The 20,222-nt window shown below is 38.8% G+C and overlaps 1 protein-coding gene across 1 annotated transcript in view; it reads left to right on the plus strand.

Moving 5' to 3' along the window:
* Positions 1 to 20,222, plus strand: part of myo15b (myosin XVB) — a 79,645-nt gene that overhangs the window by 31,088 nt on the left and 28,335 nt on the right. The window contains exons 21-35 of the mRNA XM_075457115.1: positions 1,061 to 1,185; positions 1,638 to 1,752; positions 1,921 to 2,096; positions 4,367 to 4,460; positions 9,691 to 9,753; positions 9,860 to 9,917; positions 11,910 to 12,034; positions 15,880 to 15,975; positions 16,062 to 16,297; positions 16,995 to 17,164; positions 17,245 to 17,317; positions 17,420 to 17,602; positions 17,687 to 17,796; positions 18,484 to 18,551; positions 18,995 to 19,079. Coding sequence (XP_075313230.1) covers positions 1,061 to 1,185; positions 1,638 to 1,752; positions 1,921 to 2,096; positions 4,367 to 4,460; positions 9,691 to 9,753; positions 9,860 to 9,917; positions 11,910 to 12,034; positions 15,880 to 15,975; positions 16,062 to 16,297; positions 16,995 to 17,164; positions 17,245 to 17,317; positions 17,420 to 17,602; positions 17,687 to 17,796; positions 18,484 to 18,551; positions 18,995 to 19,079 — 1,777 coding nt within the window. The remainder of the gene's footprint in view (positions 1 to 1,060; positions 1,186 to 1,637; positions 1,753 to 1,920; positions 2,097 to 4,366; positions 4,461 to 9,690; positions 9,754 to 9,859; positions 9,918 to 11,909; positions 12,035 to 15,879; positions 15,976 to 16,061; positions 16,298 to 16,994; positions 17,165 to 17,244; positions 17,318 to 17,419; positions 17,603 to 17,686; positions 17,797 to 18,483; positions 18,552 to 18,994; positions 19,080 to 20,222) is intronic.

Genomic DNA, 20,222 nt, shown 5'->3' on the forward strand with positions numbered 1-20,222 from the left:
ACAGGAAGAAACCTCTGGCAGAACCAGAACCAGACTCAGGAAGGGTGGCCATCCGCCTCGACCAGCTGGGGTTTGAGAGGACAGAAAGGGGGGGACAACAAACACTGTAACACCATTCAAAGGAAACCTGTTGAGCCAATAATGTCATATGAGAAATTAAATGGGGGGAAAAAAGAGCAAAGTGAGGAAAGGTGGGACAGATGAGCTCCCCCAGCAGTCTGGGCCTACAGCAGCTTAACTATGGGATGTTATGTAAATATATCAATATGATGATCACACATCAACTTATTCACTAACAGAGACTTGGAAAGGAGAGATCTGATATTCAGCAAACCACATTTAATACTTTGATGTTTTTGAGGTTTTTTGCATTATCTCCTCTTGTGTTTATTGATTGATTTAATTTGGGTGGTGTGGAGCAGACACAGTCATTATGGGGTTTTGGAGGGTATCAGCAGGTGGGCAGCTGCAGAGAAGTGTGTAAGACTACAACTCTGCATCCTGGTCTCAACCCTGGGTTGTCATGTTTTTGGATGTGTGGTGGAAATTTTATTAAGGCACAGAGTCAGTTTGTCTCTTCTGAGGAGATATAAGGCTTTTATAATAATATCTTGCAAGAGAGAACAGCACAGTACAAAATACACAGCTGATCTGACCACTGAGGCAAAGAACACTCAGTTATATTGCCCATGATCACATCATAACTCATTGGGTATCTTTGTATCTCAGCTTCATCCCTGTCCCCCTTAAAGTGCAGCTATCTGATTCTCTATCTATTCTAACAAGCCCACCGTTAAAAGTAAACAGGACAGTCATAACAGATGACTAATAAATTCATCCATATTTCTAGAAATGAGAGCCGCTATCCCCCAATAATATAAAATAAATGATAAGATACTGTAGAACAAAATATTCAAATTAAGGTTTGCAAACTGTAACATAATTGGTTCTGTGTTAGATTTAATTTCCCTTAGGTTATAGTCTTATTACGTTTAGTTATAGGTTTTCATTTGCAGGACAGTTTATGATCCTGTGCTGTGTCTCATCTATCTCTGCTCAGCTATCTGGAGTCTTTGATGTGGACTATGTGTTGGCTCAGCTGAGGCATGCAGGGATACTGGAGACCATCCACATCCGGAAAGAGGGTTTCCCCATACGGATTCAGTACTCCTTTTTCATTGAGAGGTGCTGCAAACATGCCAAGAATCCTTGCTCCTAACATCAACATAGTACTGGCATTACTGGTGAAAACTTGCAATGTACTATGAAATGCAAATAAAAGCAAAAAGAAGGCATTTGCACATCCATGAAACCCCACATGCTCATGGCCGAGATCTGATCTCTTGGAACCAAATTTAATTTGATCACACTTCCATGATAAATGTCCAGTCTGAGTTCCCTAGGCCCCTTCAGCATGTAATGTGAATGGAGCATTTGTCATTCCTTTTTTTTTAATGCGTCTTTCTTGTCATCCCTCCACACCTCAAGCCTTGCCTGATGTTGCTGTCATGTAACTTCTGAATAACAAAACAGATTTTTTAAATCCTCCAGCCACTTAAATGTGACATCACTGACTTTGGTAGAACTATCGTTTGTGCTGTTTATATGACCTGAATGTGAAGTTCTCATGTGTTCAGATATGGGGTTCTGCTGAACCAGCGGTTGAGCGACTTGACAGACAGAGAGCTGACAGTGTCTCTGCTGGACATGGCTGGTGCAGAGGAGGGACAGTATCAGCTTGGACTCACTAAGGTGCTAAACTGTCAACGCCATTTTACTAGAACAGAGACGATATTTACAATGAAATATATATTTTTTTCTCTTAGGTGAAGACATTTAAGGGACAATACATGAGAAGAAAGGAGAAGCAAAGGTTTCCTAAGTAAGTATAGAATATTTATACATCTGTATGTATGTTAGGTGTTCCTCAAGGAGACTCTGCACCAGCAGCTGGAGGACAAATGGAGCAGCACTCAAACCTGGGCTGCCATCACCATCCAGAGGAACATCAGGGGCTTCCTCTGCAGGAGGAACTTCAAGTTCTTCAAACAAAAAGCCATTGTCATCCAGAGCCACATCCGGGGACATCAAGCCAGGTATGCAGACAGGTTGTGACACATGGGCTGTAACTTCTGGTTTGCAGATCTTTTTCTTAAAGCAGAGTAGAGACGCTCTTTGATGGCATGCCAAATAAACACTTTTAAGGTCAGGTAATTCTTTTACTCAATCTGTTGATCACCAGCAACTTGTCAGGAATAAGATGAAAATAATGCTAAAATACAGAAATCGCAGTTGTCCTAAAACCTTTTAAGGTCCTGCTCAACTGTTTCGCAGAGCACATTTTTCAATGACTATACTTTGTCTTATGAAAAATGTGTGAAGATTAGCCTGCTTGAGCCATCGCTAAACAAATATTAAATATAGTACATAACCCACTTGGTTTATGTATTTAATCTTAACAGTGAAAACACATCATGCTATATATATATATCTTTATCTAGATATAGATATAGATACTACCATTAGTCCCGACCACCGAAGGCAATGCGAAGGGTTATTGTATCTTTACTGTTAACTATTATTACACCGAGCACAGAAAGCAGTGCAATGGCCCATTCTGCTCTTTAATGTTCATTATTTCTAGGCCCGACCACCGAAGGCGGGAAGAAAGCTTATAATATGTCTCGTGTTTATTAGGCCCATTGAATGCGATGCAACAGCCTTTTATATTTCCAGTGTTTGCCATCATTATGCCGGAGTACTGAAGGTAGTGCGAAGCCTTATTGTATGTGTAGTGTATTAAGCCCGGGAACCAAAGCCAGTGTGGATGCTTATAACATCTCTATCCTCTCCCGAAGCCTGATTTTAGGTGCAATTTGTGTCTTTTTTTTGTCTTTTAATCAACTTCTATAGATTTAAATATATCACTCTTAAACATGGTGAGTATACTCAGAAAGTATAAACATACATCCCTTTCTCATTAAAAGTTTTAAAAAACTTTTATATAAGTCAAAGGGCGTCATTGGGTCTCTTAGTCACTGGCAGAAGCGCCACCAAGGTACGAGGGTCTTATCGCTGCTTACATCTTAAATTATTATTCTTACATTTACTTCTTCTGAACAATTACTCCATTCATGTTTAACTAGATGTTTAACTAAATATACTCATATTGCCATAGCTCCACCCTCTTTGCCACGAGAGAGGAAGTAGCTGTAACTCTGTACCGCATCGTCCTATAACACTCATAATTTGGATGATTGACAATGGTTCCAGCCTGACTACATTTGCACATCAGTATCCACTCATCTGATCACAGCATCATCTGATGACTACTTAGAGGAAGCCATCTATACTTCCTTCGAGTTTCGTCCCGATCACAGGGGGGCCAAACGCCTCATTGTGGCGGCTGCCAGGGCCCTCTATCGCAACGTAGGCCGGACGCCCACCAACATGCGAGGGCCTTCATTGCCACTTGCAGCTTTAATTTCAATTCAATTAATGCAAGATATTTTAAATTATTATTAAATTATTATTAAATGTTATGCCTCCATCATTGTAGAAGTGCGAATTTCTTTATTTTTCTTTTTTCATTTCTTTTTTTCCAATCGAAAAGACATAATATCAAAATATGAGTCAATTGCAAATAAAAGCAGTTTTGTTTTGCAGAGCAGGATTGCTTTGTGTTACCTCATTGCAACCATTTCATCGTAGGATATTATAGTCTTTATCCTTAATTTGCTGCAAGTTAATGATGCGTTTTATGCAATTAACACCTAAAATACAAGCAAAAACAGGAACCAGAAGGAAAAATCCTAATTTTCTATGATGTCAAGGTAATTATTACTAGAAGCAGATAGATTCTGAACAAGCTAAAAAGTCTGGATGGTTCATTTCATAGTACATGAATAGCTGGTTTTGTAGGATTATTACTGGGCAAAATGAATCAAAAGATGTATTCTTACATTAATTCTCTCACATAGGTAGGAAGTGTAAAGGTCACAGCAGTCCAAATCTATATTGATGTTACAGGTATATTCTTTAAAAACATTCAAATTCAGTCAAGATGTTTATATAAAAGGAGGCAGAGCTTCAGATGAAGTCGAAGCTCAGATAAAATGACCTCTCCTCCAAACTGTATTGAACATAAGTACCTGTGTTCTGTAGCCATAATCTGACAGAAAGACAACCGGTTTAAATGCCAAATTATTTCAATTTAACAAAAAAAGTAAATGGAAACTTATAATGGCAGCAAAAGTATCAATTCAATGAAGAAAAACAAAATGAATGCAGGGAGGCAGGCACTGTAGGTTTTACCTGAGTAATGTGTTGATGTACAACACTGAATGTTGTTAATTCCATCTCTCAGGAAGTACTTCAGGCGTTTGAAGCAGTCCTTCACCCAGTTCTGGGCAGTGATGCTGATAACAAGGAACACGATCAAGAGACGCCATTGGAGGAAGGTAGAAATGAGAGAATGAGAGTTCCCACAACAAAAAAGTGTCTTACAAAAGTGTTAAACCTGTGTGTGTGTTTCCTGCTTTATTTTATTATAGCCTGTCATTTTAATGGATTTTGGGGGGATTTCATGTCAAAAAAAAAAAAAAAAGAAGTCCATAGGTGAAGTTTAATAGAAAAATTAATAAAAAAGCAAACGTATTTAAAAAAAACTTTTTTAAATTAATCACAAAAAGTCTGTAAGCATATGTATCCACCCTCCTCACTCCTCACTCCCACACCTTTTGCAGAGATTCCAGCTGGCAGTCTCTTAGGGTTTGTCCTTATGAGGCCACATCTGGCCATCAGGAGCTTTGCCCACTCTTCAAAGTAAAACTGCTCCAGCTCCTTAAAGTTGGATGGGTTCTGATGGTACACAGCAATCTTTAAGTCATGCCAGACTTTCTCAGCTCTTAAACCTCTGCAGTGTTGCTTTAGCAGTATGTTTAGCTTCACTGTACTACTGGATGGTGAACCTCAGTCCCAGTCAAATTTTTGGAAGGCCAAAACAGATTTTCCTCAAAAATGTCCCTTTATTTAGCACTATCCGTCATTCCCACAATTCTGACCACCATGTTTAATTTTGACCATCACCCATGCCTTTTGGTGAACTTTTAAAGTAATGTCAAGTAAAGCCTTGCTCTGTGGATTGTACAGCTTATATTGGTCCTATAGACAGACAATTAATTGAATTCCAATTGGCTGAATTGGACTTTATTATCTAAGTGCCTTGAGATGACATTTGTTGTATTTGGCGCTATATAAATAAAAATGAATTGAATTGAATTGAATTGAATTGAATACACTAGTTTCCTCTGTGGAGCTTTCCAGCTCCTTTAGGGTTACCTTGGGTATCTTTGCTGCCTCTCTGATTAATGCCCTCTTTGCCCAGTCTGTGAGTTTTGGTGGATGGCCCACTCCTGGCTGGTTTGTTGTGGTGCCATATTCTTTCCATTTTGATGATGGGATTTAGTGGTGCTCCATGGGATTATCAAAGTTTCAGATATTTTTACAGCCCAACTCTAATTTGTATGTCTCCACAACTTTGTCCCTAACTTGTTTGGAGAGCTCTCTGGGTCATCATAGTGTCACTTACTAAATCGAGTGACACTTCTGGTGTTTTATGGCAATCTTGTGTTTTGATTTTATTGTGCCATAAATTGTTGTTCTGTGGTTATGTAATACCAGCACATTGACATCACAGCATATGAGTTTATATGTCCCTCTCAATAGTTACGCCCTTGCTTCTATGTCTGTGGTCAAAGTCTACGTGTTGTTGTCTCCTTTCTTTTTCATTTCCTTTAAATTGACCTTTCCTCTTTTTTTTTTTACATGGAATTTTGTAAAACGCTAAGTGGGGCTTAAAAACACATTTTCATGGCCATACTGAGGAAGACATCACAAGCAAAACAAGTTGTCTCATACGTAAGAAACCAAAGTGAAAAGAAAAACAAGCCTGTCAGTTTGCAGCACAAGGCTAACATGTCAAAGCTTACAACAATAGTTTATCTACAGCCATCAGAAAAAGGATTCATCCCCCACTGCTTCGGATGTCCCATGCAAATCTGATGATCTCTTATTATTGTTTTAATCAGGGTGGAGATGTATCATTATTAGGATACGTTGTCTGTTGTAGAGCAACAGGTTGCTCTCTGTGTATCATATATCAACATTGTTGATTTTCTGCTGAAATATATTCTCATATTTGTTTGTAAACTGAACAATGATGGTAGTGTTAGTTATTGAAGCTGAGGACAAATGTATTTGTTGCTCTGAATGTAATGATAGCTTCTCTGTAAGTATTGATAAGATGAAACCAGCTCCCTCTGTGCTCCTGGATCTTCTTTACAAACTAAGCTCTTGGTTTTCTTCTGCTGCCCATTTGGGAAGTTGACCTACATTTTGACTTTTGAAATAAACCGATAATCATAAAAATGCAATACCAGCTTGGATATTAGTCAGAAGTAAGTTTGCTGAGGAGGAGACAGAAATCTCAGAGATGACTCTCTTTAATGCTGTTTATACTGTACCAAACAAACCTGGTTCTCTTTTTCACATTCAAGACATTGTTCTCTGTCTTATTAACGGTTAGAGTTTATAATTGGATATACAATTTAGATCTCTGTGTTTTATTTTGTTTTAAATGAATAATTTCTGTATATAATCTGACAAAAAATGTATCATACACGTCATATAATCCAATTATTTTATTTTTTTCCATATGGGTGTGCTCATTCTCTCATATTTAAGCTTTGGTAACAGCTTGCTTCATAAAACTCCATCCCTTTCCTTCTTATCTTGCATTTATCGTGTCACTTGGGCACACACACACACCCACACACACCACATCTCAGCTACACTCTTATCTTGGACTTCAACCCCTCTCAGTGAAATTTGAAGCTGCATGTCTCCTTCCGCCATCTGAATCCTCCCTCCAGCCTCACAGATCTAGAAGGTAGGCTGCTTTTCTCTCCTTTTTACAGTTTGCACTAGATAAATAAATATATCAAACATTTTATTTTTATTTATCTTTTTTATTGTTTTTACTTCAGGCAGTTTACACTGTAGAAATAGAACAAAAGGAAGCGAGATTTGTCTATATCAGGTTCCAGAACAATGTAGAAGACACTTCTCTCAGGTGGCACTTCCTTCATCGTTTTCTTCTCCTACATTTACTTATCAAGATATGAAGCACACTCCAAGTAAAATAATATATTGCATCAGGTCTTAGTGGGCTAAACTAAGGGTATTTATTTCTGCATTTAGTTCCATTTTCTATCATTTTAGTTCCGTCAGTGTTGTGTGTGTGTGTGTGTGTGTGTGTGTGTGTGTGTGTGTGTGTGTATGCGTGTGTGTATCATTGTTTTATGAGGATTGGACTATGAACAGTGCTGCTGTCAGCCTCTGTCAGGTGGTCAAGCTTCCTCATGAGCTATACTTAACAGCAGTTAGTGTACTGCCATAATAATATAATCTAGATTAAAGTTGGTCATCATTATTTATCTCTGATACAAAATAGTTTGTCATTTGACATATTACATAATTTGCAAGGTAACATCATCTTTTGAAAATTTTCTTAGAAAGGAGATGACATAAATGTGATTTCTTTGTGCAATTATTTCATTCAACAAAAACTCAAACATGAACAACCACAGTACACACATGTATATATACCAAATTATAATAATTATCTATGAGTTATAATCCCACATTAAGTACAGTTAGCTTGTATAGGATAGTGCTAACTGTTAAATGATGTCTTCTGACTCACTTACAGCCTAAAAGTCATGATATTATCAGAATATCTTCATACAAATTTTTTTTCATCCCAAATCATCATTATGTCATGTTAACCACTGTTTACATGACAGGGCTCACTGTTTAGGTGTGTAGCAAATATAGATGTCATTAAAAGAAAAGTGAAAAGTGAAAAGAAAAACAAGCCTGTCAGTTTGCAGCATGAGGCTAACATGTCAAAGCTTCAACAATAGTTTATCTACAGCCATCAGAAAAGCATGTCACTGCTAAATAAGATTGTAGCCAACGTATTGTCAAAATGGTTGACTTCACTTCAAAAGGTTAACATCACTCTCAGTTACTGAGTAGTGATATGATCTCAAATGTGAACATGCTCCCCTTGATTTTACTGTAGTTCTGCTGGTACAGGAGTGCTCTAGCAAACATGTGTGGTCAGCTGAGGTGATATGATGATGCTTTGCATGACAATTCCTGTTAAATGAAGGTTAATAGTGCATCAAGTATCTAAACCTCCCCAAGTGAGGTGCCATGTCACTTGTTTTCTACATGAGACACATTTCATTTCAAATGAATCTGTTGTCTTTTACCTAGCAGAACACATGTAGCATAGAATGCTATTAAGATGCATTATGCTTAACTTGATTAAAAAGTCTTGGGGGCATAAGCTTGATTAATGACTTTGTCTTTGTTTGTATTTGCTTCTATGTTAATCATTATTTTCTGTAATTCAGTGTGAGCCTACGATTTAATGGGCATAATAAGTAACTGTTATATATTTCAAGGGCTCTAGATGAGGGAGAGCAGTTAGTTCAGATTAAATGGTGCTGCACATGGTCAAGTTTGAAAATAACTTAAGGAATCACCAGTAAATAACTTTAACTCTAACATCTCTCAGTACCCTTGCATATTTTGGCAATTTTTCTCAAATGAGAGCTTTGATATGCAAGTAGCATTGAAGAGAAAGTCATAAGGGTTTATCCTCTTCGGATCACAAATGGCTGTATCCAATCTAAGACAATGTATTTTGTAGTAATTTAATCTTTCAATCTAGCTGTAAAGATCCTAAGCCAAGCTGCTAGCATGGTTAGAAGTGCAAATGGATCAAATTCTTTAGATCATAGAATAGAGTCTCAACATTTTCTCCATTACTCCACAAAAATTCGATTGTTCTTTCAACTACACATTGTTTGAGTAAGGTGTGACCTGAATCAGGTTGTAATGAGCTAGTAAGGTGAATAATGTGTTTTGAACATTGCTCTAATTTGTGACATTTGTTTGGTTTGGTAGGGTTTCTCTTATGGATGCACAACAGGGTTTGGCAGCCTGTGTTTTGAAGTGAGGCCCAGATATTTGAGAATAGATGCTTCATGAAAAGGTGTACACACCTATGTTCAATCTTTGCTTAATTGGCAGTTCATATTGTAGATAGGCATGCATCTGATACTTGTGTCCAGTACGATCAACAGTAGAATAAATAACTGGAAAATGGTATAAGGAATGTACAAATAGAGTAACAATGGAAAACAGATTTGGAATGGTTTCTGGAATAATGATTGTATATGAGTAACATTTCCGTGCTGCATTGTGAAGAGTTCTTTCTGTGAGCTGATAAAGAACAAACTCTCTGGACTTGGAACTGTGTGGCCTTTGGTGAGAGGAGGGCCAATAAGACTGTGGGTGTTGCTCAAGTATATAAGAGAACATGTATCTAAGAATAGTTCTGATAGAAAACACTCCTCGGGTAGAGATGAGGGTGTGTTACTGCTGTACATTTATAACAGGAGGATAACTCACCTGAGAAGTCACACAGTAAGTAAGCCGTAAGTTTCAATTGAAGTAAACTAGATCAATGACGAATAGGATTTTTCAGGTTACGAGATTAAATCACTCTGTTCACACGATAATTACTGACAAAATGAGAATGTCTGTCATTTTCAGAAATATCACAAGAAGAACAAAGCAGAAGCAGTGATAAAGACCAAGTCTGTCTCTCTAGGGATGGTAAGGGACTAAACTGATTTTGTACTGTATGAAAACCCACTCTCTTTTTTCTTTTTTGTTGTGATAACCATACGGTAAAAAAATAAAAAATTTGTTCCTGTGGTAGGACGTAGGGATGTTGGAAATACCCGCTGAGCTGTCATCTAGACTCCGCAGTGCAACTGGTAAGTTTAGTAAACAATAAATACTCATAGAGGATTGTCCAATAAAGTCACTCTACAGATCAGGGAATCTAGATGTTCTCTGCCAGGAAACATTGAATGTTACACGCTTGTATTCTGGAGCTTTTTCTGTATTTTTGAAAATGCCATTTTGTGATGAAAAACACAACATTCAAAAACTTGAAATATAAAAGGAAAGTAAGGGTCACAGGCATTATTTATTTATTTTAATCATTTAATCTCCAGTAGATCAGCTTTTCTTTTAAACATTATCTCGTTCTTTTTAATGTATTTATTTTAATCTCTGCTGAGTTGATGGCAAGATTCACACTTTTGTCTCTTCTATTTTTTTTTTTCTTCCTAGAAAGGACCAATTTGTGTTTTCCCTAGGCTTGCATGGGTTTTCTATGGGTACTTTGGTTTCTATTGACTCCAATGACATGCCTTTTTGGTTGAAATATTATTCTATTATTCTGTTCTTGCAACCATGAACTGGATAATAGAGGTACAAAAAGTGGTTAAATGGATCAAGTAGCAACACTCAGATATCTGTGTTTATTTAGCATTTACCCATGGGGTGTGCAGGATAACTGTCCCCTTCAGGCATTGTTTCATGAGTGATATTATAGCAGACATGTTCACAACAAGTCATTTATGCAAGTCCAAGTCAAGTCTCAAGTCTTTGAGGACCAATAACAAGTCTCAAGTATCAAATGACTGAAATGAACGTTCTATCATTAGACACATTCCATTTGGTCTAGATAAGACTGCATTGCTGTATGTTATTGCATGAAAGCATGTACTGTATTATCAATATATGTAATATCATTATACACTGCAGGATCAAAATTGATCAGAACATGGTCACTTAAGAGGGCTATTTCAATCCAATGTGAAGAAACGCCATGAAAGCTTGTTTGAAGTATATAAATGTATTTGGAAATATGTGTGCTTGCTCTGCACCACAGGATACATGAACACACATATTATTAACTGGCTTTGTAGCCTGAACTTCTAATATATAACATTTTGCAGCGCAATTTCAGTGCATTTTTCAGTTTTTTGACTTTTTTGGAATTTTATCAGGTATCCCTGAAATTGTAAAAGTAGGCTATTTTAAAACCAATTAGATTAACGTTAAGCTACATCCACGTAGACTTGATTTAGCAATTCATTTGGTCACTGTTAACCTAGGCTACTTAACCAAAGTCCTTCCCAAATTTCACAGACTGCTGGTGAAAAATGAAGCTATTATCTGCATATAGTTTACAACACTGTTTACTTTGATTAGTTTTCTAGCAGTACCTGTCGATACACGCTAAGTTTCCCTTTCACATCACAGAGAGACTGGCCTGTCCTTGTGCGTTTTTATGAGCCTGATGAAGTTGGACGTAGTTGAGCTGGCATCATTTATCATGATACCACACACTTTGCAAGTGGCCGTTTGCTTGTTTGCTGTCTGCGTGAACGCTTTGTAACCAAATGTGGTAACATATGGCACAGTTCCAGATGATCTTGACGCTGCCATGGTTACAGTAGTTTGGTATCAGTGGCTGCACGCATGCGTGAGGCTATGTTGCGCTCAGCCTGCCATCATACATGGAATGAATGAAATAAGGATCAGAAACAATAATTTCAAGAAATGAAGATTGTTTACCAGTCCCAAACCTCGAGTCCAAGTCAAGTCTCAAGTCTGAAGTCAAGTCTCGAGTCTTTGTTTGTGCGACTTAAGTGCGACTCGAGTCGAGTCATGCGACTCGAGTCCCCATCTCTGTATTATAGCAGTCTTTTAAGATAAAGGCTCTCTGCTTCTTCCATGTTTTTATAAGGTGGGAAGAACGCATGTCCTATGCTTTAAGGTTAGGGTTTTATTTATCCTCGCATCACCTCCTTATTCTATGCCTATTATGTTTTGCACATCTGCATAAAACAGCAATGATATTTTATAGGATTCATTAATGCAGTTAAGCTTGTGATTCTGTCTCTATCCATCAGGTCGACAGCATGCATCAAGGGTTACAGAAGTTGCACCTCCTCAGGTGAAGGCAGAACATAAGTTCACCCTGCCACAGGATATAGACAGATACCCATTCTCTCACTATGTCAAGTCTATATTAAAGGTGGGTAAAATCAGAACATACAAACATTCATCAGTTTTTTGTGGTCCCATGCCTACCCGAACTACACACCTACCCCTCTAAAGTAACCTCAGCAGCCATAGACATAGAATTGAATCCCCACAGGCTCGGACATCGCCCAGATTAAAAAGGTCCACGTCAGGTGTTAGGGGACCAGGACATACCGATGACAAGTGAGCTACTGGAACAAGACATTCATGAAATAAAGTGGAGAATATCACATTGCTGGAATGCTACCATTCCAACAATTCTAGTGAGAAGGCATATATGCAACGGATGTAAAAAATACAACAACAACATCTAAATGAACTAAGAAACCATTTCTTGCCCAGTGTTCTAATGTTCGAAAATAGAATCAGACCCACATAGGGCTGATTGGAGAAACAAGCCTTATAACACCAATGGTCCATGGCTAGTGGATCTGAAAAATAACCACAGCAATTCCTCAGAACAGGAAACTAGTCACCATGTGGCAGACATCCAAGAAAGAAGAGTCCCAAGTATGAAGAGCTGGACTGCACCAGGCACTGCCATGAAACACACCTACAGGCCAAAGAGACAAACTGCACTCCATGAACACCAAGCAGCACAAATGAACCAGCTGCTAATGGATGGGACCCACCCAGGATAACCCAAGGCCAGCACTGATTATTAAAGATCCCCAGAAGAGGGGGGTTCCAATAACTTGCCTCTGCACAACATGGAAGCTTCTGTCAGGCATCACAGAAGATAAGATGAGTAGGCACATGGCTCAATACATGAGCAGGGCCCAGAGCGGAATTGGGAGTAACACCCGTGGAGCTAAACACCAGCTACTGATCGACAGAACTGTCACTCAAGACTATAAGATCAGATATACAAATCTGTGAACTGCCTGGACTGACTACAATAAAGCTTACAATTCAATGTTGCACACATGGGTACTGGAAAGCTTGGAACTCTATAATGTCAAAAAATACACTAAAATCAGATTAAGATCAGATTATTCATATACACATGCATACACACGAAATTTGTCTTCTGCTCTTAACCCATCCAGGTTGGCACCTGTTGACACACTCATGCACAGGGTCACACTCTCATAGAGAGTCCGTTTCACAAAGCAGGTTTAGTGAAAACTCTGAGTTTATTAACCCTGAAATGAGGGAAACTGAGTTTTCCGTTTCACAAAGAGAGGTAACTCAACCCAGAGAAAGAGGGATAACTCTAGCCTGTTTCACAAAGAGAGGTAGCTTAACCTTTCGGTCAGTTACCGTAGTAACAGACTCTATGAACCTAACCTGGTCGGGACCAGGTTTTATTCAAGAAACCTTGAGTTTCTCTCTGTCTCCGCCCTCTTTCAGCCACACGCCATTTGATTTCCTCATTCATTCAGTCAGCAGAGCGAGTTCTTCTACTTCTAGAAGTCCATCAGGCACAGCAGGAGGCGACTTTTTTCACCAACATGTCCTTTTGACAACGATCCCGTGGATGAAGGTGCAGCATTACTGCGCAGAGAATTAAATATTCATTGGGAGATGGTTATCATAGATGTTTTTGCATTTACAGACAATTATCTTTTTGAGCGGCACCATCAGAATTTTGTTGGTACAAAAGAAAAGAAGACATAAAAGACAAATAAATATTTGTATGAATAGGCTTAAAAAAGATATCTATAGGCCTATTATATTTTATTAAGAAACTTGTCTCTTGGGGGTGGATTCCCTCAGCCACTGGCCTTCCAATATTCTGCTTAGGGCCAGCTCCTCTTCCTCCGTTAGAGGTGGCGGTGCTGGGCACCACCTGTTTTACAGGCATCTGCCTTCTTTCTGTTGGCTCAGTAGAAGTCTGTGTTAGTTTAAATAGGCTTAATTATTTAACAGAACATGATGTAGATGAGAAGACATTTATGTGTGAGAACAGCATTATGTTGGGGATAAAACGACTGCACAGTGAAATAGCCACTTAATATTTACTTTACAGTGTAAAACATGATCAAAATGAGGTACCTCCATGCTGAGGTCTCACCTGTTTGAACAATGTTTTTATATTTCATCTTAAACTGCTGCCAAGTACGCTTCTCCCCCGTGGGATTGCACCTAAATGAAATAAATGAATGGGCTACCATTCAAGCAGTTTCCCTGTAATATTATTGTGATTGCAAAGGACTACATTTAAACTTACACTTTTGCTGCTACAGCGGTGTTGCACTTCTTTCTAAAAATGTGTTGAAACTCGCCGTATGAGCGCATTAAGATTTCCAATTCGAGATTGGTGAAAAACGTAGCCCCTCCTCTTCCCCGTTGCCATGGTGACTCGTCGAATCAGGCTCATTGATGCTGGCTTTTTAAAGTTGTGGCGCACATGCTAAACTCAAGGTGAACCTACTCAGAGTTGACTAAACTCACTCAAATCAGCGTTTCTGGAACCGAAAACTCAGAGTTTTCTATCTCAGAGTAGATCAACTCAGAGTTCAGGAGTAGACTCAGAGTTTGTTGAACCTGCTTTGTGAAACGGACCCCAGACGGAAAGACAACCAAAAATTACTGGTTTTGGTGTAGCTGCACACTTGTGTGACAACGAACGACAGGAACAAATATCTGCTTTGGTGATTTATGTAAGTTTAATAATGACGTCCAACTAATTGACAAATTGACTTTAATTGGCTTGACATTAAAAAACATTAAAAGTGGAAGTGGACAGATACATAGATAGATAGATAGATAGATAGATAGATAGATAGATATTTTAATACATGTAAATATTGTAAGATTCATGAGAGATAAGATAGAGTTAGAGGTGTGTGGCTAGTGGAAAAACATCACATAAGGCAGGTTATCGGAAACAATAGCTTTGTTGTTCCACCAGGAACTGAATTCAGTTGAGATAATGGAACTTTTCTTTTCAGTGCTACCTCCCTCCAGGTAAGTAGTTCTGTCACACTGTAGGAGCAGCTCCTTCCAGCTCCTTGATGCTCCGTCCTGCTGTCTGCCATCCCTTTCTCTCCCTCCTGCCAACCAGACCTCTTTTAATGAGGTTCCACCCTCAATGACCCCGCCATTTTTAAGAGCATTCATAAAACTGGGGACCTATAATTGAGCAGTTCCATACTGACCTTTCAGAGGTGGTAGATCCACATGGTCTCTGGCCTCCTCCGGCAGGTCTGATGGTAGGTGGTCTAATGGAGTCTACAACACCAACTTTGATCCTAAAAAAGGCAAAGTTTTTTTCAGGAAAGACTTTGCATATGTCAGCAAGACCTGCCTGCAGTCCAGACCTTTCGACAACTGAGAACATTTAATATACAACAAAGAAGACCTTGGACTGCTGAGCAGCTAGAATCCTCTATCAGACAAGAATGGGAACAAGAATGGGACAATATTCTCTCCCAAAAAGTCCACACAACTGGTCTCTTCATTTCCCAGATGTTTACCGACTGTTTTTAAAAGAAGAGGGGATGTTACACAGTGGTGAACATGGCCCTGTCCCAACTTTTTTTAGATAAATTTAGATACCATAAAATCCAAACATGAGATAATATAATATAGTAATGGTAAAATGCATTTACATGCATGTGAATTCCGGTTTGGTTATGGGGAGGGGCTCAGTTTTTTTTGTAAATACAAGGAGGGGAGATTCTAGGATAGAAGGTGGTGAACCACTGTCCTAGAGTAGGGAATGAAGGCAAAGTAACAGGTGAAAGGTGTGCTGCACTTAACACGCAGTCTGGTTGGGCATCTATGTTCATCTACGTCTTTCTTTGCATAAATTGCACAACACACCTTCATCGGTGAAAAAGATTCATTTAATGTCCTTCTCTTGGTTCCTTAATGTTACTTCTTCCTCAGGATACATGGTGCCAGCCTCAGGGATACCCCCTCCAAAGACCTCTCACCTCCCTGGAGTCTGAAGATGCCAGAACTGCCTTGGAGATTTACAAACTGGTATATGTTGAATATTAGAGATTGCATTTTTTTCTAGTATACTTCATATGATTCAACTTTGTCATTTTCAATCCCTGTCTCCACAGATTTTGCGGTTTACCTGTGAGTCAGACCTCAGTGGCTGGCAGGAGCAGACGTTAGGTAACTACATTGTGGAGAAGGGCCAGGGCCAGCCGGCCTTGAGGGACGAGATTCTTGCCCAGTTGATATACCACACGTGGGACCGACATGAGGAACAGGACAGTCTGAGGGGATGGCTTCTACTGGCCTGCTGCCTCAGCGCCTTCACACCCTCACCGACACTGGACAAAACACTACTCAAGTAGGTGATACACTCCAGTTAGCCTTTTACTGCCAGCAAGGGCTAATGTGTGGTGTGCTGTACAATTGTCACACTAATTATTGTCATACAGGCATCTCTTTCGAAATGACGGATTTTATTGAAAATTATTTTAACTATTAATTTACTGTATGATTTGCAATGTTAGGCTCCTTAAAAAGACAAGTAAAGAAGAAACAGTGGAAATATAATTGTTCATAAAAAAATGTCACGCTTAGAATAGTTGTGTATCCTTTGTTGACCAACTTGTTGTATTTCATCAGCTTTGAAAAAGAAGCGCCTTGCCTTCTCAGTAACTAACATTGGATGTTGAAAAACATATATTAAAAAACGTTAAAATTCAATAAAAATTTCAGTAAAAAAAACACAGCCCATATGTCATCACTATGTGAGTAGAAGCACACATAGTGATCCAGTTAATATGTGTGTACAGGTATCAACTGTATTCATTTGCTAACAGTCTCATTTTTAGTTTGCTGTTGGACTTCAGGTGACTGAAAAACTAAAAATTGTATATTTTCACTTCCATTGACGGTTAGTTTTACCTACGCACGTTTCTTTTATTAAAAGGCCATGTTACATTATAGAAGGTGTACTACGATAAGCCTGCAGTATGATCTACAACTGTCACACTTTCTACTGTCCACATTCAGCTCAGCCTTCAGTATTTTCTGTCCAGGTACGTGTCTGACCACGGACCAGGGGAATACCGTTCACTGTGCCAACACAAGCTGCTGACATCTCTGCAGCTCCCAGCTCCCGCTACCCGCATCTACCCCCCCACCCAGCTGGAGTGGACCTCCAATCAGAGGAAAGGAACCATGCTCCTGGAAGTGCACACTTTTAATGGTGAGACTGGCTTAAAAAAATCCAAACTTACAATTGAACTTTTTTGTATAACTATAACATCCTCTGGCATTTTATGTTAGATGAGAAACTGACAAGTCAAGTGGAGTCATGGACCACAGGAGAGCAGTTGGCCTCCTGGCTTCTTCATTTCAGGTACTCACTCAAATAGTGCGTAAACTTGATTTCTTTTTATTATTGCTCTGCATTTAATTATTCCTTCATTTCTCTCCTCATTGTGTTGTTGGTGTGCCATAGAGGTGTGACAGATGCAGTACAGGGATGGTCAGTATCTCTTGTAACTGATGAAGGCTGGTCAGATCTACCTGGGTCAGACTTTGTAATGGATCTGTTGGCTAGAGCTGAAGCAGAAGTGCTGCCACCACCAGGGACGCCCTCTTCAACAAACTCTGACTACCTGTTTGGCAGGCAGGGTGACAGGTAGAGCTATGAGAAATGATCATTCTTTATAGCTAGAGCTATAAAACTGCCATTGTAGGAATTTCCATGTCTTTTTCCCTCTAGAATACAAACAACAGATCTGGATGACTTCATCCCACCAGCACCTCCCATGCAAGCTCCTGGGCTGCCTCCTCTTGATGGAAACCCTTGGGGAAGAGATTATCCACAGGAAGGTAAGCATTATGTGGTGAAATTTCAAGTTATCTGTATGCCTTAAAGGAAAAAAAGAAAAGAAAAAAGAAATCATATCTAAAGTCCCACTGTGGCACTATACAGTGTGAAAAAGGAAGAATACCCCATGGAAATTGTTGCTTTTTTTATATTCAAATAATAAAACATTTTAACTAGTTAGAAAATGAGCTTCTTTAATGAGGAAGTGCAGCAAAACTTTACATACAGGCTGTTGAAAGGTGATGCACAGAATTAGGGACTCTATGGCCACTACTGAGTATTGGAGAAAGCTTTGATATTAATATGATGTACTCTTGTCAGCTTCTAAAGTTTATATGGCAGAAAATTTAGCTGCTTATTTACATAGCCAGCAGATAACATTACCCATTCATCTGAATTATTGATTTAGCATTTTTGTAAAGGAAATATAGCTGGTTGCTAATCCTGTTTGCTGTTTACAGTTAGTGCAAAGTGAGTTAATCTGAGTAAATTTGCTGTCAAACAGAAACAAACACACCAAAAAAGGAGGCCTATGTGAAACTAAATACGTGGTGACTCTGATTATTGGGCCGTATTATACGTTTATGTTCAGGCTGTACTGAGTATACACTGTAGTGAGCAATGTCATTAGGAACCCATGAGCATTTTTGCTCCAGGGCCATCTAATGTATCATTGTGTCTGCCTGCAGGGCGCGGTCGGCAGATGGACTCCTACGTTGATGACTTGTTTGACCCTGTTCTGGACCAAGGACCTCCAGTCAGTCCTGTCATCATACTATCCTATTATTCAAACTGTGACTGAAGTAAAGCTTGATGTGCCATTTAGTAATTATACTATAGGGTAAATTAAGCAGGGTCATTGATCTTGATTCATAATCCCAGATGGATTGTGTACCACTACATCTTGATTCTGAGTGTGTGAAGCCACTTAAACATTTGGGCTGTCTTTTCAATAACTGCACTCTTCAAGTTTGTGGTTGCCTTCCATGTATTTTATGTTTATGTTTACACATTTGGCGACTTACAAGTAGGCAGGTACGTAAGGGGGTCTTGCCTAAGGACCCCTACTGGAGGTAGTACCTTTCATGCCGGGGATTTGAGCCCAGGTCACCTACATGAAAGGTGGCACCTTACCACTACACTATCCAGTCCCCATTTTATCAGTCACTCATGTTTGTGTGTTTGTATGTGTGTGTGAAGGACATGGAAAGAATAGCCATGCTAAACCGCAGGATGAGAGGAGGAGGTGGGATTGGACCGATGCATTCTGGGATGTATGGAGCTGGTAGGAAACTTGTTTTATCTACATTATATAGCACACACCATAAGTATAACAATAGCTTAAGGTACATGCATCATATCATACTATTACAGTTGTAACTTTGAACTAATACCATCAAATTTAAATCCCCTGCATTATGCACACTAACGTAGAATGAATGGAAAAGTGTGTCCAAACTTAAATCATAAATCACATTTATAGGCTAAATTAGATCAGATTTTAGAGTCCAAACTATTAAGACTCGCTTACTTTCACTGAATCAATAGGCAAGCTTGAATTGTTTGCACAAACACAAACGGCATTTCCAGAAAAGTTAAGAAGTTTTCTAAATAATTTCCAGTGTCTTCACTGACCACTGAATAGTTTAATTTAGAAATTATGAGCAAATTCTGAATTGTATCCCAGCAACACACTCCAAAAGTTGAGAGATGCAATACAGAAAAAGTAAGAGCTGATGCAACAAGCTGGGAGTGTCTGAAGCATCGGTGAACATCGGTCCTTCTCTGTATTTTTAAAATGGGCACAAGCTCATCTCACATGGACAGAAAGACAGTGGACAAGTTGTCTGTGATCAGATGAGTCAACGTTTCAGCTGCTTTTGTGAAAACTAATGTCTGGTTCTACATGCCATAGATGAGAAAAAACATCCAGGTTGTTATCAGAGACAGATGCAAAGCCAGCTTCTTTGATGGTATACACAGAGTGTTTGTGCTCGACTGGCCTGCCTTCAATTTACAGCTGTCTCAAGCTGTTTAGATTGAAGCAAATTAACAATTTACAGATTTAAGTTTTTGTTACATTTTAGAAAACTTCCCATTTTTCCTGGAATTGTGGTTTGTAATTATTTTCATGAACTTCCCATCATTTTGTTTTCTTTGGTCTAAAAATTTGAAATTGTTAATTAAGTTAAGTTTAAGTTTAGAAACATAGATTATAGATTTCTCAGTGTACAACTAAGAACTACAAAGTACTAATACAAACACAGAATAAGAAAGCTCCAATAAGATAACAACAGAATTGGTTGAAGAAACCACTTGATGTCAATGGCAGTTGTAGTCATACAAGTTAAAAGTAACTGTGAGACTTCACATCTCATTCTCGACAGTATTGTAAGCTTTCCAGGTGTCATTTTGAAATTAAATGAGA

Source organism: Odontesthes bonariensis, chromosome 23 (assembly GCF_027942865.1).
Source record: "Odontesthes bonariensis isolate fOdoBon6 chromosome 23, fOdoBon6.hap1, whole genome shotgun sequence".
NCBI lineage: Eukaryota > Metazoa > Chordata > Actinopteri > Atheriniformes > Atherinopsidae > Odontesthes > Odontesthes bonariensis.